Source organism: Natator depressus, chromosome 23 (assembly GCF_965152275.1).
Source record: "Natator depressus isolate rNatDep1 chromosome 23, rNatDep2.hap1, whole genome shotgun sequence".
NCBI classification, from domain to species: Eukaryota; Metazoa; Chordata; order Testudines; family Cheloniidae; genus Natator; species Natator depressus.
In genome coordinates, this window is record NC_134256.1 from 20,207,982 (window position 1) to 20,230,708 (window position 22,727).

The window sequence follows — 22,727 nt, forward strand, 5'->3', positions numbered from 1 at the left end:
GCACCACCCCACGCCCTCATGCAGGCCGCCAGCACCCCAAGTTGGCCCAATCGCCCAGGCCTGGTGCCAGCTCAGTGGGGCAGACTGGAGATTGTACCAGACTTGGGGGATCAGCTCCAGGGGCCTGAGGCTCCGGTGTGGGGGGCAGGGCCAGGGGGGCAGGAGAAGGGGCAAGTAAGGTACCTCTGTGCCCTTGGATTTCCCCTGCCCAGCTCAGCCACCTCCTGCCTCTGAATCATTAGCGCAGGCCCAGCCACGGCTGGAGAGACTCACTCCTGTTCCTCACCCTCTCCCCCGCCCCGCACAACCCTGCTGGTGCCCCTCACTCCCGACCCACAGCCCCCTGCTAGCCCAGCCCTGGGCTCCCCCCAGCTCTCCTGGTGCCCCTCACTCCTGACCCAGAACCCCTGCTAGCCCAGCCCTGGGCTCCCCCCAGCTCTCCTGGTGCCCCTCACTCCTGACCCAGAACCCCTGCTAGCCCAGCCCTGGCCTCCCCCCAGCCCTGTCGGTGCCCCTCACTCCTGACCCGCAGCCCCCTGCTAGCCCAGCCGTGGGCTCCCCCCAGCCCTGCTGGTGCCCCTCACTCCCGACCCGCAGCCCCCTGCTAGCCCAGCCCTGGGCTGCCCCCAGCCCTGCCAGTGTGACAGTGGAGGGAGATTGAATGAGAGAAGGAGAAGAATGAAGAAAACAGGAAGGAATCCCAGGGTCAGAAGAGATAGAAAAATAATGGAGGGAAAGAAGAAAAGAAAGAAACAGGGAGAGACTATTTCCCAGAATGCCCTGCAGCAGCTCTGTGGTTCAACCCCCCTCCCTCCCAGGCCAGGGCATCCCATCAGGAATGAGAGGAATCTGCTCTTTAAACATCCGGCCTAGGGCTGGTCCCTGCTCTAACCACTACACCCCCTTCCCCTCCCAGAGCCGGGGAGAGAACCCAGGAGTCCTGGCTCCCAGCTCCCCCTGCTCTAGCCACGAGAGACCACTCCCCTCCCAGAGCCGGGGAGAGAACCCAGGAGTCCTGTTGATGTGTGTAACTACAACTGGGGCAGAGAATCAGCAGCCAGAAAATGAGCTGAAGACAGGACACCTGCTGTCCAGTTTGAAGAACCCTCCAAGACTGGCTGGGAGAGGCAGGGACTGGGGCGCCGGCTCCCATCTGGCCCCAGGGCAGGAATTGGCTGGCTCAGGGGACAGGGAATGGGGCCTGGGGCCTTTCCCCTCCAGGGGGCGACAACTCCCATCCAGCCCCAGGTCAGGGATTGGCTGGCTCGGGGGATGGGGAATGGGACCTTTCCCCTCTAGGGGGCGCCGGCTCCCATCTGGCCCCAGGGCAGAGACTGGCTGGGAGAGGCAGGGAATTGGGCCCGGGGCCTTTCCCCTCCAGGGGGCGCCGACTCCCATCCAGTCCCAGGACAGGGATTGGCTGGCTTGGGGCATGGGATCTTTCCCCTCCAGTGGGCGCCGGCTCCCATCCGGCCCCAGGACATGGACTGGCTGGCTCAGGGGGCGGGAAATGGGGCTTTTCCCCTCTAGGGGGCACTGGCTCCCATCCAGCCCCAGGGTGGGGAATGGCTTGCTCAGCGGGGCAGGGAATGGGGCCCAGGGCCTTTCCCCTCCAGGGGGCGCCGGCTGCCATCCAGCCCCAGGGTGGGGACCGGCTGGCTCAGGGGGGCTGGGAATGGGGCTTTTCCCCTCTAGGGGGCGCCGGCTCCCATCCAGCGCCAGGGCAGGGACTGGCTGGCTCGGGGGGCAGGGAACGGGGCTCTTCCCCTCTCGGCGCAGTGTCGGCCCCGCTCTCCGGCTGACGTGCCTCATAACTCAGACCACACACGAGCCTCCCCGTTGCACCATGTTTTATTCACACAAGAGAAACGCTACCCAGATTCATCACCCAGTATAAATATTGCACTTGTGAAAAGGCCCCGAAGGGTCAACATTTCCCACAATTCATTGCTTCCCCCCCCCCAGCAAGGAGCCGAGTGGCCCCAAAGGGCACATAGAGGTGTGGAATTGGGCCTTCCAACCGCATCATGGTGCCCAGCGGGCTGCATCTGAACGTGTATGTCTCCCCTCTGTCAGCCTCTCTCTCGAAAACGGCTGAACCAATTCGCCCCGAACACCCGCCACCCCCACCCAACCCCACCTGCTGCAGAGATGGAGCCTGGGAAATGTCAACCCCGGCAGCTATGGTTTGGCTGAATTATACGCAGCCCCCCCAAAAAGGGGGCTGGGAATGGAAACTGTTAAGCAACCTTAGGGCTGGCGGCTCTGCAGCGCTGACTAGCGCAGTGTCCCCCCCCCCCGGTGGCCGCAGGGCGTACTGCATGCAATGAGCTCTTCTGATTCCCTGCTGCGCCACCTAGCCCCAGGTCTGCACCAATCAGAACAGGAGGCGGGTGGATTCGGTCCGCTGGTGGGGACTGAACAATGAGGGGGGGGTCATATCATTTCACAGGGGGACATGGAGGGGCACTGTGGAGAATGAGACTGTACCATTTAGGGGGCAATGGGGGGTTTCTAAGGCTGGGGAGTCATACCGTTTAGGTGGAAATGGGGGGAGGATTGTGGAGAATAGGGTACATACCAATTGAGAGAAAACAGGGGTGGCGGTAGTGAAGGTTGTACCATGGGGGGGATATACCACTTGAGAGGAAAAGGGGATGTTGGAGATTATACCATGGGGGGGGCTGGAGTATAGGAGTTGTACCACTTAGGGGGGACCGGAGGGGGGATTGTGGACAAAGGAGGTCATACCATTTGGGAGGGGCAAGGGAGGGGGCTACATTTTAATGTTTGCCCCCTTTCTTAAATAAATTGTGGAAGTGAAAAAAAACAACAACAAAGAGACGCCCAGAGGTAGGAAACTGGAATGAGCAGCACAAATGTGCTGGGGGCTGTTCCGTTAAGAGGCATGGTAGCCCCAATGGAGCGGGTGGTAGCCAAGAAATCTATGCCCCTGCCAAGGTCCTTAGTGTGTCTAGTTTGGGGAGACACCCTCGCAGACAGTTGGGGGGGGTCCGGTGGGCGAGGCCCCCCCAAGAAGCACCCTCGCCAGTAGGGGGAGCTCTGCCAGCTTGGGGGGCACCGTGTCCTTGGCTTCCTCACGAGCAGGAGGCTTCTGTCTCGCCCTCCAATTTCCTCTTCCGTTTCTCCATCACAGCTTCCAGTTCGGAGGTTTTCCTAAAGTCCTGGAAGGGCAAAGACTGTGTTAGTCATGGCCCTAAATACAAGCGGCCCCCTCCCCGAGCCGGGAGAGAACCCAGGAGTCCTGGCTCCCAGTCCCCGCCCTGCTCTAACCACTAGACCCCAGTCCCCTCCCAGAGCTGGGCAGAGAACCCAGGAGTCCTGGCTCCCAGCTCCCCGCTGCTCCAACCACTAGACCCCAGTCCCCTCCCCAAGCCAGAAAGAGAACCCAGGAGTCCTGGTGGGGGGGGCAGGTGGGAGGGGGCAGATCGTGGTACCTCCAGCATGGCCTTGTGTACGGTGACCTGGCTGTAGACTCTGGCTCCTTCCTCGGGGCTGACGGCCTGGAACTCGGCTTTGGACAGCGAGAAGAGCTGAGACCCATTTAGCACCCCCAGGGTGCTCACCGTCCTGCGGGGGCAGAGGGGGCAGTCAGGCCCATTGCACCACGGAGCCCCCTCCCACTGATTACCCCCCTTCCCAGCACTGCGAGCTTCCCCCCGCAGTGCCCCCAGCCAGTGACCCTCCCAGTGCTGCGAGCTTCCTCCCCGGCAGTGCCCCCAGCCATGATGCTGGTGGATGCCGAGGCAACAATAACTTTAAACAGCACCACACATCCACCCCATAGCTGCCACGTGATTGGTTAATGCCCCCCCATCCTCTTTTCTGATTGGTTCAATTAGTTATTTGCCGCTTCCCTGGCGGCCCAATTAAATGCGATCATGAAGGATTCCACGGGAAGGCACCACCCAATCGCGGCTCACCTGGGCTCCAGCCGACCAATCGCAGGTGGCGGTTGTGAGCTGCCACCAATCAGGGAGCAGCAAGAGGACAAGTGGGCTCCTCCAGCAGGCAAGAACCAGCCAATCAGAGCGGAGAGAAAAGTTGATTCAAGCAATCACGGGGGGAGGGGTGTTTGTGAGTTCCACGAGCCAATCAGAAGCCACGAGGCTCCAGACCAACCAATCAGAGGAGAGAGAAAGGATGTGCCTGACAGCCGCAATGTCACAGCCCTTCCCCCCAACCAATCAGAAGCCGGGAGCTGCCTAGCCAGCCAATCAGAGTGGAGATAGGCAAGTAGAGGCTGGCGGGATGCCCCCGTCAATCAGAAACCAGGAGGTGCCAAGCCAGCCAATGGGGAAGCAGAGAGGTATCAAGCTAGCCAATTAGGGCGCGCCCATGTGCCCGCGCCCATCCCGGGGCCCGATGCCCACTCACAGGGGCTCGAACCCCTTGGCCTCCAGCCAGGCCTGGACCTGGCCGGGGTGGGAGTCGTGGTCCAGCGGCATATCCGTGTCCAGAGCCCGCTGCACCCGGAAGGGCTTGGCGGGGCTGCCCCGGCCGGCCGCCAGGTGCTGCAGCAGCTCCTCGTTCAGCCGCTCTGCGGGACAGAGCCGCCCGTTACCCAGCATGCACCGGGAGAGGCCACCCACCCAGGGGGCGGGGCCTGAGGAGCCCCCCAGGATAACCCCCCTCCTCCCCACACAGAGGGGGCGGGGCTTGGGGACCCCCTCTGGGATAGCCCCCCTCCTCCCCACACATAGTAGGTGGGGCCTGGGGACCCCCTCTGGGATAGCTCCCCCTCCTCCCCACACACAGGGGGTGGAGCCCAGGGACCCCCCGCTGCAATACCCCCCGTCCTCTCTACACATAGGGGGCGGGGCCTGGGGAGCCCCCCCCACGTCCTCCCCACACACAGGGGGCAGGGCCTCCCATAGGGCACACACCTCCTCCCCCCTCATATAAAGGGCGGGGTCACCATGGGGAAGCTATGAGGGGCAAGGCATGAGATCTCTAAGGGGGTACTCTCCCCTCCTCCCCACACACACACACAAGGGGTGGAGCCTGGGGTCTCTATGGGGGATCCCATTCCCCCCCACACACAGAAGGGGCAGGTCCTGGGGTCTCCATGGGGTACTGCCCCTCTCCCCTCACATATAGAGGGCTCCTTACCTCTCTCATTGGGGTCTAGGCCAAGCCCCTCGCAGCCGTTGCACTGGGTCCCGTTCGGGGCCGAGACCTTTTTCTTCGGAGCTGGCAGGCCTGGGGGTTCCTAGTCAGGATCGGAGGCAGGGGGAAGAAATATTAGTGCCCCATAGCCCCGCCCCCCTGAGCCAGCCAGTCCCCACCCTGGGGCCAGGTGGGAGCCAGCACCCCCTAAAGGGGACAGGCCCCGAGCCCCACTCCCTGCCCCCCTGAGCCAGCCAGTCCCTGCCCTGGGGCCAGGTGAGAGCCAGCGCCCCCGAGAGGTCGAATTCTCCACTCCCGTATTGCTGGGCTCACCGGGGCTCGGGCCTGGCCAGGGCTGTTGAGCAGGTTGCCCGGGCCGCGGTTCTGGGGGCCCGGGAGGGGGCTGAGGATGTTGAAGGGGACGTAGCCTTGCTGGCCAGAGCGGTTCTGAACCTTCCACCACTTCTTGGAGTTGTCCAGCACCTGGAGGGAGAGACGCTGAGCCACGGGCACAGTCCCGGCCAGGGCGGGGAGGTGTGCCCCAGCGCTGCGAGCTTCCCTGCAGCAGTGCCCCCAGCCGGGGACCCCTGATGTTACGCACTTCCCCCCAGCAGTGCCCCAGCGCTGTGAGCTTCCCCCCAGCAGTGCCCCCAGCTGGGGATCCCTGATGTTGTGCACTTCCCCCCAGCAGTGCCCCAGCGCTGTGAGCTTCCCCCCAGCAGAGCTCCCAGCTGGGGATCCCTGATGCTGCAAACTTCCCCCCAGCAGTGCCACAGTGCTGCAAGCTTCCCCCCAAACAGTGCCCTGGCACTGTGAGCTTTTCCCCAGCAGTGCCCACAGCCAGGGATCCCTGATGCTGCGCACTTCTCCCAGCAGTGCCCCGGTGCTGTGAGCTTCCCCCCCAGTGGTGCCCCCAGCCAGGGACCCCTGATGTTGTGCACTTCCCCCCCGCCCCACCCCAGCAGTGCCTCAGTGCTGCAAGCTTCCCCACAGCAGTGGCCCCAGCTAGGGAAACCCACAGACAGACTCACCTCCAGAACCTCCCCCTGCGGGACAGACAGCTCGTTGCTGTTCCTGGCTACAAAGTCGTACTTGCAGCTCACCAGCCTGCATTCTTCTGTATGTCTATGGCTGGGGGGAGAGGGGAAGAAAACTGGGTCAGGGGGAGTGGGGTCTAGTGGTGAGAGCGGGGGGGGGGGCTGGGAGCCAGGACTCCTGGGTTCTCTCCCCAGCTTAGGGTGGGATTGTCCCTTATTCCCCCCCCCCCGCCATACACATGCTGCAAAGTCAAAGCGTCTGCACCGCGCCGGGGCCCGAGGGATCGCATCCCGCAGTGCAGGGGGGGACAGGGCAGGGGCACCCCCAGCAGCCAAGCCCATGCAGGGATCAGGGGGAAGGAGGGAGAAAGGTCTATGCCCCCCCCAAGTCCTCCCCCCAACTCCCTACCTTGGCTGGGCTGCTGGGGGGGGTGGGGCGCTGGCAGGACGGGCTCTCTCTCCTCCGATGTCTTCCTGTTTCGTTCCCTCCTTCCTCTCTATCCCCATCAAGTGGCCCCCCGCTATGACATCTGGGGCAGCCCTCCCCACCCTATGCCCCCCCGGTGTGTCCCCTTCCCAGTCACCAGCCCCTCACTGAGACCTAGGGTCCTATGTGCCCCCCCCACTCCCCTGCCCCCCCAATATCTAACTCCCTCCCTGCCCCCCAACCAAACCCTAACCCCACCTATCTCACCCCCTCCACTGCCCCCTCCCTCACCCCATCCATCTAACCCCTCCAGCCTGAATCCCCTCCCTCCCCATAACCACCTTACACCCCCAAGCCAGCCCCCCAAACCCCTCTGCCCCCCAGCCTCCCTCCCACCCCCTAACCTTCCCCCGCCCCCCTCACCACCGAACCCACCTGCCCCCCCCACACACAGACAAAGAGAAACAAAGAGAGAAAACAAAGAAAAGGCCTTTTTAGGTTCCTCAGCTCAAATGCCCCCCTCAGCCCCCCCCCCCAACCTCAGCTCCTTCCTCCCTATCCCCCTCCCACTCTGGGACACCCCCCCAACCTCCCTGCACCGAGCCCCTTCCCCCCACAGACCTCTCTGAGCCCCAGCACCCCACTCCCACCTGCCCCCATGCAAGGGGGTAGGGACAGCTTTGAGGGACTGGGGCAGTGTGCGGGGGGGGGGCACGGACTGGGGAGATACGTACCCTTTGGCTTCAATTGGAGGAGCTGATTGCTGCAGAAAGAAGGGGGGGATGGAGTGAGTGGGGGGGGAGCGACCTCCTTGCTGTGACCCCCGTACCCCACTGCACCCCCCAGCCCTCTGCCCCCACCTCCCACCCTCTGATCTCTCTTACACTCATTTCCTAGTCACCCCCTCCCCCCACTGTGCCCCCCAATCCCCACCCTTCCCCCCGACCAGCACCCTCCCTCCACACCCCACATTCCTGCTCCCATCCCCCCAACCACACCCCATTTATAAGCCCCTTCCCCTCCCCCCCACACACACCTGCCTCCTCCCCACCCCATCCTTTCCCTCACCCCACACTCCCCTCATCGGATGAGGGGTCGCCTCTCCCCCATGTCCGTCACCTCTGCCCGGCGTGCTTCATGCCGGTGCTGGGTCTCCACTGGATCCTCCCAGGGCTGCCCGTCGGGGCCCCGGGGCGGCGGTGCCCAGCCACTTTGGAAGGTCGGGGTGTACGGGACGGCGTAGTCCCTGGGGAACTCCACCCTGTGCGGAGAGACAGACCCACGGATGGCTGGAACCAGGGCGACCTCCGGGAATGGTGGGCAGAAATCAACGGGCAGAAATGGAGGGGGGGGGTGAAAATCATGGAACCCGGGGCAACCATCATGGGTGGGGGGGGGGGGGAAAATCACAGAATCCAGGGCAAAAATCACGGCTCTGTGGGCAACAATCACGGGTGGAAACCCTGGGCAAACGGTGGAATCATGGGGGAGAAATCAAGGAATGACAGGCAACAATCATGGGTGAAAAATCGCTGAACCGTGGGTGAAAATGAAGGAACCTTGGGCAACAATCATGGGTGAAAATCACAGACTCGTGGGTGGCAAATCAGTGGAATCACGGGAAGGGGGGAAATCAAGGAACCTGGGGCAGAGCCCAGGCCTGGCAGAGTCGGGTTCAATCACGGGCAGAGACTATGGAGAACCAAAAGCAGTGCCCCAGCTCTGCCCCCCGCGGCCCGCCCCACTAGCCCCAGGGTGAGCGAAGTACCGGGGCCAGGTCCAGTTGTCACCCAGCGAGCCCCACAGCTCGGCCTTCTGGGCCCCCAGGCAGCCCCGCAGCAGGGTGACGGCCTCCCGGGTCAGCATGGGGGAGCGGATCTCGCTGGCAAACTCTGGCCCCCCCGATGACTCCACCATCTCGGGGCGGGGGGAGGGAACAGGGAGAGGTGAGAGAGACCCCCGGATCCCAGCCCCCCTTGACCAGGGCCAGCAAGAGACTCCCCACTGGGATACATAGCCATAGCTCTGCCCCTTCCAGCCTCCCACTATCTCCCCTTCCGTCCCCTGCAGACCCCCAGATCCCCACTCCCACCCCCCAGCCCTTCCAAGGAGACACCAACTGCCCCCCCTCCAACCACACCCCTCCTGGAGCTGCCCCCCCAGCTGGGATCCCTCCTTCACCACCTCCAGCTCCCCCCATGGTGGGATCCCTCTCCCAATCCTCCCACACCCAGATCCCCACAACTCCAGACCCTGTGGTCCCCTCCTCTCCTACCCCGCCCCAGCTCAGAGCCCCCAAACACCCAGGTGGGATCCCATCTTCCCCCCAACCCCTCCAGTCCCGCCCCTGGCCACTTCAGATCCCCCAGGCTCCCTCCAAGCCAGGGTCATTCCCCCCAATCCCAGCTCCCACAGGCCCCTCCCTTCCCCCCGCCCAACCCCAGCACTGGCAATTCCAAGCCCCACAGCTGGGGCTATGGCAGCCCCCCCCCCACTTCTGCCCCCCAACCCCCCAGTCACCATTTTCAGAGGGCCAAACAGGAAGTGAACCAGCTCCTCCGAAGTGGGATTCAAGATGTTTGACTGGAGTCTTGCCTGGGGAGAGGGAGAGGGAGCGAGACCCCCCACTCTGGTCAGTGAACCCCACAAATTGCAGACAGGGAGGGGGAGGGAGAGTGACCGGATTCCTGGGTTCTTTCACTAGGGAGGGCGGTCCAGTGGTTAGAGCAGGGGGGGCTGGGAGCCAGGACTCCTGGGTTCTACGCCTGGTTCTGGGAGGGGAGTGGGCATTAGTCGATTAGAATCGGGGGAAGGAACGCTAGGAGCCAGGACTCCTGGGTCCCATCCCCGGCTCGGGGGAGGGGAGGGCGCAAATGGGGGTCCCCGTTATGGGGTGGAGATACAGGGCCGCGTTCCCTCCTCCCCAGCGGTCACTCACCAGGAGGCTGAAGGAATATTTCATCTTGGCCAGGGCGTCCTCGAACTCTTCCATGGTGGGTGGCCTGGCCCGTAGGGTCAGCAGCCCCTCTGCACGGGGAGGAAAGGGTTAACCTGGTGCTGGTGGGGGGGGGGAAGGGGTGTCCGAGGGGGGCTGCGGAGGAAGGTGGGAGGAAGCTCAGCCCTAGGGCGTCCCCTGCAACGGGCAATTCCAAGTAGGGGGTGTATTGGTGGGGCAGACAGGGGAGATCTCGGGGGGCAGAGGGGTCTCTCTCTCACCCCCAGCTCCTGGCAGCGCCCCCTGGCACGGACGGTTCCCAGTGGCGGGTGTATGGGGGGCAGGAGGGGGTGGGAGGCAGATGGGAGGGGGGGGTCTCGGGGAGTCTCACCCCCTGGCTGGTGGCGGCGCCCCTGGGCATGGGCTGTTACCAGTAGGGGGGCGCATAGGGGTGCAAGGGGGCAGGAGGAGACGTGAGGTCTTGGGGGGTAGCCACGGGGGTCTTGGGATCTCTCACCCCCCGGCCAGTGGTGGCGCCCCCGGGGCATGGGCGGTTCCCAGTGGGGGGGGCATTTGGGGGCAGGAGGGGGTGGGGGGAGACAGGAGGTCTTGGGGGGCAGACGGGGGGGGTCTCGAGGTCTCTCACCCCCCGGCTGGCGGCGGTGCCCCCGACTGGACTGTTTCAGCTGCTCCAGGACCCGCGAGGCCTCTGCCGATTTCTGCAGTTTGGCCATGAAAGCTTCGATGTCGTCGAAGACCCGGTTCAACAGCTCCTGGGGGGGGGAGCGGGGGGCTGGGGGTGAGCGGAGGGGGCCCCTCTGCGCAGCCCCCAGAGCCCCCACCCCCAAGTCTCTGCCAGCTCGGGGGGCAGGGCTGCAGCAGATCATCCCCCCTCGCCCCCCCACCAGGGGATGGGGTGACCATGAAACCTCAGCCCCACCTCATCCCTCACCCCCCCAATCTCCTCTCCCCCTACTGCCCCCCAGCCCCCCAACACCCCATCCCTTGTACCCTAACCCCCAATACCCCCAAATCCCGCCCCCCAGCCAAACTCACCACATCACACTCAATCCACAGCCTGCCTGGGTCCAAGGGATCAGCTGGGGGCAGAAAGAACAGGGGGTCAGGACTCCTGGGTTCTCCCCAGGCTCGGGGAGGGGAGTGGGGGCTAGTGGTTAGAGCAGGGGGGGGAGGGGAGCCTGGACTCCTGGGTTCCTCCCCAGCTCGGGGGGGGAGGGGGAGTGGGGTCTAGTGGTTGGGTGGGGGCTGGGAGCCAGGACTCCTGGGTTATCTCCCTGGCTCTGCCCCCGCCGCCCCCAACACACACACCTGCATCTCTCTGACTCTGCGCCTCCTTCTCATTCGGGGTGATCACCACCTTCCTGCGGGGGGTTGGGGGCCAGGAGCCTGTCCCCTCCAGGACCGGTGGTGTCCCATTCTGCATCTTCTCCTGGTTCTTTCTGTGAAGGATATGGGGTGCAGATTGATGGGCGGGGATGGGAGACACCCAAAAATATACCTGAGCCCCCACCCACCCCCTGGCTCCCCAGCCTGCCCCATCACCCCCAGCCTAGAGGGGGTCCCCCTACACCCCTCTAGTCCCATCTCTCCTGGAGGCTGCCCCTGTCACCCCCCCTTCCTCTTTCTCCCCCCCCAACTTCCAGCAGCCCATGTGGGGGTCCCCCTTTCACCCCCTCTGGACCCCCCGTAACCCCACGCCTATTTGCTCCTCCTCATGTCTCTGAGTGGCCCCCCCATAACCTCACCGCTCTGGTCCACCCCATGACCCCCACCCACTGTGGAGTCCCTCCTTTATTTTAGCCACCCCAGAACTCCTCCAATGACCCCCCACATCGGGCTTCCACTTCACCCCAAGGTCCCCCTGTACATCCTGCATCCAGGCCAGAGCGCCTGCACCCCGCATCCCACCCCAATATGGCCCCCCCACACTTCCTGGGGTTCCCCCCAGTGCACCCGCCCAGCCAAAGTCCCCCAGACTCCAGGGTCCTGCCCCACCTGAGCGCCTCTTTCCTCTGAGCGTTGCTCCCCGATTTGAAGTCCAGCAGGGCACTGTTAATGTCGTCCCGGATCAGCTCTGCCTGCGGGGTGGGGGGAACCGTACAGGTCAGATACCGGGGTAGATGGGCCCATGAGTTTGTCCTGAAGGGGGTGGGATACCAGGGTAGACAGGTCTACGGGTCTGATCCAGGGGGCAGGGAGGGGGCGGGATACCAGGGTAGATGGGCCCGTGGGTCTGATCCAAGGGGGGGGGGCAGGATAGCGGGAACCCCCTTGTGTGGGTCCGTGCCAGCCAGATCAGAACACCCTGCTTTTGCAGCCTGCCACCCAGCATGCCTCAGGGTGGCCGGCCCCCTTGGCATGGGGACTGGAGAAGACACAACAGCATTTTCCCCTCTAGGGAAAAGAGCCCCACCTTCCCCCAGAGCCAGACCCCCACTTCCCCACTAGAGGGAGGGGTCAACAGCTGTCAATCCTCCATGGGGAGGCGGGACTTCCTGGAATGCATCCAAGGCCCTTTGAAGCTGAATGGCTAATGCAGCAGAGAAATCCCTCCCATTGGAAGACGGGACTTCCTCCATTGGACACTACAGTCCTAAGAAGTTGATTGGCTGCTGCCACATTGAAGTCCCGTCCCCCTCCCAAAAGGAGGGACTTGCTGTGATGTCCTGGCTCAAGAAGTTGATTGGCTGACGCTGCCTGGAAGTTCCTCACACTGGCTGGAAGGCGGGACTTTTCGCAGTGGAGATTGTGGCTCTGGAAGCTGATTGGCTGATGCCACATGGAAGTCCCTCCCATCAGAAGGCGGGACTTCCTGCCATGTGGGAGCCATATCCTGATTGGCCCATGAACGCTTGTCCCCAGGGGCAGTGGTGGAGCCCGGGGGCATGATGCAAAAAAGGGGTGGAGCTATCACTGCCCAGGGCTGTTCAAAGGCAACCCAGGAGTCCGGGTGAACGCCAGGGCAGCAAAAAAGGGGGTGGGGCTAGTGATGTCACCATATAGGCGGGACCAGTGGATCCCAGTGCCCTATAAAGGCAGCGGGCGCATGGTGGGAGCATCCCCAGAGGAGGAACCCAGGAGTCCGGCTGCAAAGGGGTGGGGCCAATGTGTTCAAGTGAAAAGGGCGGGGCTAGTTATGTCAACCAAAGAGGGCAGACCCAGTGGCACTTAAAGAGGCAGGACCCCCTGGGCAGACTAGGAACCCAGGCGTTCGGGCGAGGGTCCCTCCCTCCCCCCCGCAGTCCCCGAGGGCGGCTCCTCACCCCGATGTGGGTGCACTGGAAGAAGTGGACGTCGGGCTGGGTCTGCTGGGGCTCCTGGCACGCGAGGAGCAGCAGGGAGCGGGTGCGGGCGCTGGGCAGCACGGCCTCGCAGCGCAGGACCCCCGCCAGCCCGTAGTTCTCCAGCTCCTCCTGCGGGGGGCGACAGAGTCACGGCCAGCCCGACACCCCCAGAAACACCCCCGGACCCAGCGCCCCCAGACCCAGCGCCCCCGCCAGCCCGTAGCTCTCCAGCTCCTCCTGCGGGGGGTAACAGAGTCACGGCCAGCCCGACACCCCCAGAAACACCCCCGGACCCAGCGGCCCCAGACCCAGCGCCCCCGCCAGCCCATAGCTCTCCAGCTCCTCCTGCAGGGGGCGACAGAGTCACGGCCGGTCCGACACCCCCAGAAACACCCCCGGACCCAGTGCCCCCAGACCCAGCGCCCCCGCCAGACACCCCCGGACCCAGCGGCCCCAGACCCAGCCCGTAGCTCTCCAGCTCCTCCTGCGGGGGGCGACAGAGTCACGGCCGGCCCGGCACCCCCAGCCCTTCCCCCAGCCCCAGCCCCCCGACACACACACACATACCTTGGAGTGGATGTCGAGCAGCCTGATGGCCGACCCAGTGACCTGCAGCAGCATCTCCTGGGCCCAGACCTGGTCCTGGGCCTCCATGGCGGCCACTCTGCGCACGGCATCCTCCAGCTCCACCGCCTCCCGCACCGGGAACATCACCAGGTGCTGGGGGGAGGCAGGGGTGAGCCCAGAGCCGCCCCCATGCAGCCCCCAGGCCCAACGCCCCCTAGGCAGCCCCCCCCGATCCCCACAGCCCCCCCAGGCTCCCAACACCCCTCTCCCCAGTCCCAACGCCCCTTAGGCAGTCCCCCCCCGATCCCCACAGCCCCCCAAGGCTCCCAACACCCCTCTCCCCAGTCCCCCAGGCCCAACGCCCCCTAGGCTGCCCCCCCTATCCCCACAGACCCCCCAGGCTCCCAACACCCCTCTCCCCAGTCCCCCAGGCCCAACGCCACCTAGGCTGCCCCCCCAATCCCCACAGCCCCCCCAGGCTCCCGACCCCCCCCGATCCCCACAGCCCACAGACCCCCCAGACTCCCAATACCCCTCTCCCCAGCCCCCCTGGCCCAACGCCCCCTAGGCAGCCCCCCCGATCCCCACAGCCCTCCCCAGGCTCCCAACACTCCTCTCCCCAGCCTCCCCCCAATCCCCACAGCCCACAGACCCCCCAGGCTCCCAATACCCCTCTCCCCAGCCCCCCAGGCCCAATGCCCCCTAGGCAGCCCCCAATCCCCACAGCCCTCCCCAGGCTCCCAACACCCTTCTCCCCAGCCCCCTGGGCCCAACACCCCCTAGGCAGTTCCCCCCACACACCTCCCAGGCACCCAACACACTCCCATGCAGCCCCAGCCGCACCCAGCCCCGAAGCCCCTTTCCTCCAAACAAACCCTAACACCTATCCCCCCAGCCAGGACTGCCCCCTGCGGCCCTTAACACCCCCCTTTGGAGCCCTGCCCCATCCCCCCACCACCACCACCAGACAGCCAGTTCCCGCCCTGGGGCCAGATCGGGGCTGGGGCCCCCTAGTTACCCTCTCCCTAGTGGGGCCCGTGTGACCCCAACCCTTGCTTCCCCCCCAAAATGCACCCCCAGAGCCCCAGGCTCACCTTGACGGTGTATTGGGAGACGTCGGCCATAATGAAGTTGGAATATTTCTTCCTTTGCTCTGTGAAAAGAGATGGGGAAATTATAAAGGGGGCCTGGGGCCCGGGGCCTGTCCCCTCTAGAGGGCGCCAGCTCCTATCCTGCCCCAGGGCGGGGACTGGCTGGCTCAGGGGGGTGGGGAACGGGGCACAGGGCCTTTCCCCTCTAGGGGGTGCCGGCTCCCATCCTGCCCCAGGGCGGGGACTGGCTGGCTCAGGGGGGTGGGGAATGGGGCAAGGGGCCTTTCCCCTCTAGGGGGCGCCGACTCCCATCCTGCCCCAGGGCGGGGACTGGCTGGCTCAGGGGGGTGGGGAATGGGGTAAGGGGCCTTTCCCCTCTAGGGGGCGCCGGCTCCCATCCTGCCCCAGGGCGGGGACTGGCTGGCTCAGGGGGGTGGGGAATGGGGCAAGGGGCCTTTCCCCTCTAGGGGGCGCCGGCTCCCATCCTGCCCCAGGGCGGGGACTGGCTGGCTCAGGGGGGCAGGGAATGGGGCGCGGGGCCTGACCCCTCCAGGGGGCGCCGGCTCCCATCCGGCCCCAGGGCAGGGAGTGACTTTCCCAGCATGCCCTGGGGAAACCAGTTTGGTGACTGCAGCTGGGGATTAGCAGGACCCCCCACCCTCTTTGGCTCCAACCTGGGCCTCCCTCTCGGTTTCTCTTTCGGTTTCCCTCCTTGGGCGGGGTCGGGGGGGCAGGTCCTGGTGCTCAGACCAGAGGAGAAGGCGGGGGGGGGGCAGGGGGGGGTTCAAGCACTTTATTTCCTTTTGGACTTTTGCCAGGTCGGCCTCTGGACTGCGCCACCCCGAGTGCCGGAGGAAACGCAGCGACTGCAGCCAGCGGGGTCAGCATGAGACCCGACAGTAACACTGCGGCCCAGCAGAGACCCTACAATAACACCGCCCCATGGACGCCCCCCCTGCCCAGCACAGAGACCCCACAGTAACACCGCCCCATGGACGCCCCCCCCCGCCCAGCACAGAGACCCTACAATAACACCGCCCCATGGACGCCCCCCCCGCCCAGCACAGAGACCCTACAATAACACCGCCCCATGGACGCCCCCCCCGCCCAGCACAGAGACCCCACAGTAACACCGCCCCATGGACGCCCCCCCCCGCCCAGCACAGAGACCCTACAATAACACCGCCCCATGGACGCCCCCCCCCGCCCAGCACAGAGACCCTACAATAACACCGCCCCATGGACGCCCCCCCCGCCCAGCACAGAGACCCTACAATAACACCGCCCCATGGACGCCCCCCCCCGCCCAGCACAGAGACCCTACAATAACACCGCCCCATGGACGCCCCCCCGCCCAGCACAGAGACCCTACAATAACACCGCCCCATGGACGCCCCCCCCCCCCGCCCAGCACAGAGACCCTACAATAACACCGCCCCATGGACGCCCCCCCCCGCCCAGCACAGAGACCCCACAGTAACACCACCCCATGGACGCCCCCCCCGCCCAGCACAGAGACCCTACAATAACACCGCCCCATGGACCCCCCCCCCGCCCAGCACAGAGACCCTACAATAACACCGCCCCATGGACCCCCCCCCGCCCAGCATGAGACCCAAGAGTAACACCACGGCTCACCATAGAGACCCGACAATAACAAACAAGCACACCTGACGCCCTTGCCCAGCAGAGAGACCCTCCGACAACACAGCAGCTCCCCAAAGACCTGCCAGAGACCCTACAATAATAACGCAGCCCAGCTGCTCTCGCCCCATCCTCCAGTCCTCCCCTTGCCCCCCCAGTCTGTGCTCGCCCCCCACCAGAGACTCACCATAGATCTCCCTGGCACTGGGCTTGAAGACCTCGCTGCGGGAAGGGGGAAGGAGAAAGAGAAAATTAAACAACAGGAGAACAGAGCCAGATTGCTGGGGTCTCGCTCCCATCCAAGAGTCAGGGAGAGAACCCAGGAGTCCTGGCTCCCAGCCCCCCTCTGCTCCAACCACTAGCCCCCCCCTCCCCTTCCACAGCCAGGGAGAGAACCCAGGAGTCCTGGCTCCCAATCCCCCCTGCTCTAACCACTAGCCCCCCCTCCCCTTCCACAGCCAGGGAGAGAACCCAGGAGTCCTGGCTCCCCACCACGTACTCACCTGCCCGAGGAGCTCATGGTGTTGACAGAATCCACAATTCACACTTCACCTTGGAAGTTCAAAGACAGGGAGAGAATCATTCACAGAGTCTGGGGGTGGCACCCTCCCCCCTGCAGAGCCGGGGAGAGAACCCAGGCGTCCTGTTTCTCAGCCTCCCTCTGCTCTAACCCCTGGCCCCCACTCCCTTCCCAGAGCCGGGGAGAGAACCCAGGCATCCTGGCTCCCAGCCTCCCTCTGCTCTAACTCCTGGCCCCCACTCCCTTCCCAGAGCCGGGGAGAGAACCCAGGCGTCCTGGCTCCCAGCTTCCCTCTGCTCTAACCCCTGGCCCCCACTCCCTTCCCAGAGCAGGGAGAGAACCCAGGCGTCCGGGACGGGCCAGCCTCTCCCTCGCGTCACGCCTCCCGTGTTTCGCCCCACGCGGAACTGGTCCGTTTATCAAGGGCATGGGAACAGACTATTTCCCTCCACCCGCAACCCGCATCCATGGGGGGGAGCCCCACGTCCCAAGGGGGGTGTGGCTGTCCCCTCAGCCCACATGCCCCCCCATCCCTGGCGGGCTGGGCTCACCCCCTCCAGTCTACCCCCCCACCCCACACTTACCTGATCTCTCGCCGGCTATTCGGACGTTGCCCTGCCAGGGGTGGGAGAAAGAGGCATCTCAAGTGTGTTGGGGGGAGATACTGACAACGGGGGGGGCACCCCTCAGTCCCACCAGATCCGGCTCTTCGGTGTCCAGGGAACCGTCCGTTCCCCTCCGTCACCTGGGCACAGATGTGTGGCGCGATCTCCAGCAGCCGCGCCCGCAGCATACCTGGGCAGGTAACCGTGGGCCCCGCCCCCCCGGCCTCCCACCCCCTTGTCCCCGCGCCAGCTGCTCAACCAGCTGTGAAGACGCAAAAGAATGCCCCCTCAGCCCTGGGCGGGGGGGGGCTGGGAGCCCGGACTCCTGGGTTCTCTCCCTGGCTCTGGGCGGGGAGTGGGGTCTAGTGGTCAGAGCAGGGGGGCTGGGAGCCAGGACTCCTGGGTTCTCTCCCTGGCTCTGGGCGGGGAGTGGGGTCTAGTGGTCAGAGCAGGGGGGCTGGGAGCCCGGACTCCTGGGTTCTCTCCCTGGCTCTGGGCGGGGAGTGGGGTCTAGTGGTCAGAGCAGGGGGGCTGGGAGCCAGGACTCCTGGGTTCTCTCCCTGGCTCTGGGCGGGGAGTGGGGTCTAGTGGTCAGAGCAGGGGGGCTGGGAGCCAGGACTCCTGGGTTCTCTCCCTGGCTCTGGGCGGGGAGTGGGGTCTAGTGGTCAGAGCAGGGGGGCTGGGAGCCAGGACTCCTGGGTTCTCTCCCTGGCTCTGGGCGGGGAGTGGGGTCTAGTGGTCAGAGCAGGGGGTTGGTGGCTCCGGCACAGAGTGACAGCTACAGCGATGGGGCTAGAACAGCCTCTGGTGTATCTCCCTGGCCGAGCCGGAGCCGAGAGCTGGGTGCCTCCCGCACCGGGGCACGGAGCAGGAAATACCGGCCCAGCAGGTCAGTTGCCACGGCCGGCAGTGCAGCTGCCTCTGGGGTGGGGCAGAGGGGCTGTTTATACAGGGACCCCTGGCCTAGTAGTGACTGCCACAGGAGTGAGCCTCCACGCTGCTCCCAGCAGCCCACCACCCCCTGCCAACCCCCCGCCCCACTCCCCACAGCCCAGCACCCAGCGCTGACCCCCTGCCCCACTCCCTGCAGCCCAGTGCCCCCTGCTGACCCCTCGCCCCGCTCCCCGCAGCCGGGGTCAGAGTGACCAGGCAGCTCCGGGCTGGGACTGGTTGAACCGGGATCGAATTCCTAGGAGCCGGACCTGGGGAGAACAATGGAGGGAAACGGGAGCCCAGCCCAGCCTGGGGGGAAACTGACCTGGCCCAGAGCGACCCACTGGTCACAGAGACAGACTCTGGGGAGGGTGGGGGGGTGGGGGGGTGAGCCAGGACGCCTGGGTTCTTGCCTGGCTCTGGAAGGGGAGTGAGGTCTAGTGGTTGGGGCAGGGGTCCAGGACTCCTAGGTTCTCTCCTCAGTTCCCTGCCTGGCCCAGTGTGCCTCCCTATCTCATCTTTGCTTTGGTGGGCCCAGAGGGAGGCCCAGTCCTGCTCCGCTCCCCATCCCCGGGCCCGAGCCTGGCCTGTATTAACCTTTTCACTCCCCCCCCCCCCCCAGTTTGCTGCAGAGGGCCCCCCCAGCTGGCCATTAACCCCGCAGCCAGGACTCCTGGGTTCTCTCCCAGCTCTGATATCGGAGCGGGGTGGGGTCTAGTGGTTTTGGAGCAGAGGGTGGGGCTGGGAGCCAGGACGCCTGGGTTCTCTGGCTGGCTCTGGGAGGGGAGTGGGGTCTAGCGGGCGAGAGCAGCGGGGGCTGGGTGTCAGGATGCCTGGGTTCTACACTGTTGTCTTGCAGAGGGACTGCTTCAGCTCCGTCTGTGACACCTAAGAGCCGGGTGGGGGAAGGAGCCGGAACGGGCTCGGTGGCAAAGGTGGCCGCAGGGCGGGTCTGGCTGGCTCGGGAGTTTACATCCAGGTGTGGCAGGTTCAAGGCTACGTCAGCTGGAGCTGACCTGCGTGAGGAGTCAGGGTGTGTTTGTTCTGGGGGCCTGGGCACTGTTTTAGCAACACCTTTGGACAGGGAGCCTACTCACTGTGGTGGCAGGGAGCCAGGACTCCTGGTTTCTCTCCCAGCGCTGGCAGGGGAATGGAGTCTAGTGGTTAGAGCAGGAGGGGGCTGGGAGCCAGGACACCTGGGTTCTCTCCCTGGCTCTGGAAGGGGAGTGGGGTCTCGCGGTTAGAGCAGGGGGGCTGGGAGCCAGGACTCCGGGGTTCTCTCCCAGCTCTTGGAGGGGAATAGATGGGAGCCAGGGCTCCTGGGTGTGACGGTGGCCAACAAGGTGCCAGCTTTTCCCAAGGCTTTAGGCCTCAGTTGAGCACTGACCCATTCACTGCTTGAAACCCGGCTGTTTCCCCTGGGCCTTGGCCCAGTTAAGGTGGGTCCTGGACTTATCCCAGTGCGTTTAGACTCTACAAAATGCCCGTCTCCCCTGCTGGCCCGGGGCTAGCTCCGTGTCCGCTCCCGCCCTGGGAAACCCTGGGTTCTGAAACCGGCCTGCCGGGGAGCGAACGTCGCCTGCCCACCCGTGAATTCATACGTCCCAGCGGCTGCGTGCGGGTACCCCGCCACACCCAGGATAACCCGCCACACCCAGGCCCAGGCTACGTGCAAGCGGGCTCGGCCCCCGGGCTGCAATTTGGGAAGAAAGCCATAAAAGCCGAGGGCCCGAAAACGGCCGATCCTTCGCTCGCTGCTCTTTGGACTCTCGCGGGAGCCAGACGCCGAGACCCCCGGCGTCCCCCTGACGGACGCTCAGCCCTGCCCCCTTGCTGCAAGACTGTCCCCTTTGGGAACCATGGATGTAAGCAGTGGGGTGGACACGTCGCCGGCTTGAAGCAGCCACTAACTCCTTTCCTTGTCCTCCTCGTTACATCTGCAGGGAGTTTACGAGCGGCCCAGCTGCCCGTGCTGGTTTCGCGTCAAACCGCCCCGGGCTCAGGGCCTGATCTCTCGGGACAGGGAGCGACCTGAATATTTTGTGCTCATTGGGGCAAGTGACTGTGGATCACTTAGTCCAGCTTGCCCAGGTGGCCAGCCAGGCCGGAGCATCCCTGGGGATGGCTGGGTCCTTCGTGGTTAGTTTGCCCTTGGTATTGGGTGGGGGGAGTCGAAGCCTAAGAGACACCCCTGGGTTTGGGGGTCTCTGCCCCATTTCTTGGCCCTGGCCGGCCTGAGCCTCTTGGTGCCCGGCCTCCCTCGCTTCAGACTCGATGTTCATTCCTTTCAGCGCCGGTTTCTCCACGGCCCGGCAGGCCAAGGGGGGACATTTCCTTAGCGGAGCATGTAAACTCGCCGGGGCTGGGGCAGGCTCCATGTCCTGTGTTTGGTCAGCACCCAGCGCAATCCGGGAGCAAGACCAGGACTGTTGTATCACATCGAACAACATCCAGCCGGTGGGGAGCTACTGCCCTACTCCACTTACAATAATCAGGGGTGTGGAAGGGCGTCCGTATGAGGAGAGATTGGTAAGATGGGGACTTTTCAGCTTGGAAAAGAGATGCCTAAGGGGGGATACAACAGAGGTCTATCATGACGTGCGTGTAGAAAGTAAATCAGGGCGTGTTTTTTACTCCTCATAACACAAGAACTAGGGGTCACCCAATGAAATTAGCAGGCAGCAGGTTTAAAACAAACAAAAGGAAGTTTCTTCACACAGTCAACCTGTGGAACTCCTCGCTGGAAGACGTTGCAAAGGCCAAGACTATAACAGGGTTCAAAAAAAGCACTAGATAAGTTCATGGAGGATGGGTCCATCGATGGCTATTAGCCAGGCTGGGCAGGGATGGTGTCCCGAGCCTCTGTTTGCCAGAAGCTGGGAATGGATGACGGGATGGATCATGTGATGATTCCCTGTCCTGTTCATTCCTGTGGGGCACCTGGCATTGGCCACTGTCGGCAGACAGGATACCGGGCCAGATGGACCTTTGGTCTGACCCACTCTGGCCGTTCCCATGTGCACCTATGAAGTTCTGGGTGCAGAGGAAAGCCACAAAATTCCAGGGCTGCAGAGGGCACCTGCAGGAAGCAAAGGGTTTAGTTGACCCAAGAGGCGATTTTATACCGTGTGTAAACACCTGTGTGTGTGTGTGTGGGGAATATCCTGGCTCCAAGGGCTCTTCCCCCTCGCCGTGAAAAGCAGGGCCCGGCCCTGGCCCAACTCCAAGTCAGGCACCAGTTTTGCGTATCGCCCGGCTGCCCTGCTGGTGGACTCAGAGCCAGACCGGGGCCTGCCCCGGGGGGGGGGGGGGGAGACGTTTGTCCGACTTGCCTGCTGCTGCGAGAAGTTGCTGTGATGCATTTATGAGCCTGCCCCGTGCCTCAGTTTCCCCCTCGGCTTTGCACGGTGGTTAACACAGCGGGGGAAAGGGAGCCAGCCAGCACACACGTGGGGCGCGTGCGTGATGCCTGGCTGTCTGGGAGCAACAAAGAATGAGGTGGCACCCCCACAACCTGACCAAGTGGAGCCGCCGGGGGGAGGAAAGGGGTAAAGGCCCAGCCCCTGGGGAGCCATGAGAAATTTCAGGGGGCTATATGGGGGCATAACAGTCCTAGAAATGTCAGGCCAGGAGGGAGCACGATGGGGGGCTGCGCCAAGGCAGGGCCCCATAAACCCCTATCCTCCCGACAGGCACGGGTCCAACCGGTTCTTAAAACCCTCCAGCGCCAGGGACACCAGGCCAGCTGGGCCAGAACGTCGGTCCAAATATCGCCCTGGCAGCAAACTCCTGCTTCCTCCTTCTCCGCCCCCGGCTGGACGCGGGGAACAATCGTCCTTCTTCTGCCAACCTGAGAGCCCCGCCGGCTGTTCCCACCTCCACCAGCTCCGGGCCCGAGTCTTTCAAGCGGTCAGCCGAGCGCGGCTCGGAGCTGGGGGGGGAGAAGGGCGCGTCGGTTTTTCCGGGGAGACACCAGCAACCGTCACTTGCACCAGCAAAAGAATACTGCCAAGGGGTCGGGGACATTTCCCGAGAGGCGGAGACGGAAAACGGCAGCTGGGGAGGGTGGTGATCTGGCTTTGAATCGTTACAGAGCTTTCAGCCTCTCACCCCCCTCCTCCCCCCGGCCCCATTCACACACAGCCCCGGACTCCTGGGTTCTCTCCCCAGACCTGGGCGGAGAGTGGGGTTTAGTGGTTAGAGCAGGGCCTGGGAGCCAGGACCCTGGGGTTCTTTCCACAGATCTGGGAGGGGAGTGGGGTCTAGTGGTTAGAGCAGGGGGGCTTGGAGCCAGGACTCCTGGGTTCTCTCCCTGGCTTGGGGGAATGGGGACTGATAGATTAAGATGGGGTGGGGACCAGAATGGCCTCTGGCATGTGGCTACGTCTGTCTCTTACCCCCAGCGTTGCCAGCCGCTCCAGTGCCCATGGGCCCTCCTCTATGCCCCAGCGTACCAGCAAGGGTTATATGCCCCTGTGGGTCCGTGGGGGGCGCGGTTGGAGCAGCCCCCCGGCAATCCCCGGTGTGTCCCCC

General features: G+C 64.5%; 1 protein-coding gene across 1 annotated transcript; it reads right to left on the reverse strand.

Annotated features, from left to right (window-relative positions):
- Window positions 1–1,839: 1,839 nt before the first annotated feature.
- On the reverse strand, window positions 1,840–17,436 carry EPS8L1 (EPS8 signaling adaptor L1). Its single transcript, XM_074937792.1, has 21 exons — window positions 17,241–17,436; window positions 16,640–16,688; window positions 16,324–16,358; window positions 14,496–14,554; window positions 13,402–13,554; window positions 12,814–12,963; window positions 11,546–11,628; window positions 10,859–10,989; window positions 10,586–10,629; window positions 10,176–10,302; window positions 9,533–9,621; window positions 9,115–9,189; window positions 8,363–8,511; window positions 7,714–7,855; window positions 7,329–7,357; window positions 6,162–6,261; window positions 5,464–5,613; window positions 5,134–5,233; window positions 4,399–4,561; window positions 3,459–3,591; window positions 1,840–3,185 (listed from the first exon to the last, which is right to left on the reverse strand). Exons 2-21 carry the CDS (start codon window positions 16,654–16,656, stop codon window positions 3,099–3,101), a joined length of 2,016 nt encoding a protein of 671 aa, XP_074793893.1. The 5' UTR covers window positions 16,657–16,688; window positions 17,241–17,436; the 3' UTR covers window positions 1,840–3,098.
- Window positions 17,437–22,727: the final 5,291 nt, after the last annotated feature.

What these genes read in the sequence shown, in the direction of transcription:
- EPS8L1 (XM_074937792.1), bottom strand. An exon ending in TGCTCGACATCCACTCCAAG is followed by an intron (nt 12,964 to 13,401) that starts GTATGTGTGTGT and finishes CGCCCCCCGCAG; the next exon opens with GAGGAGCTGGAGAACTACGG. An exon ending in GACAACTGGACCTGGCCCCG is followed by an intron (nt 7,856 to 8,362) that starts GTACTTCGCTCA and finishes CTCTCCGCACAG; the next exon opens with GGTGGAGTTCCCCAGGGACT.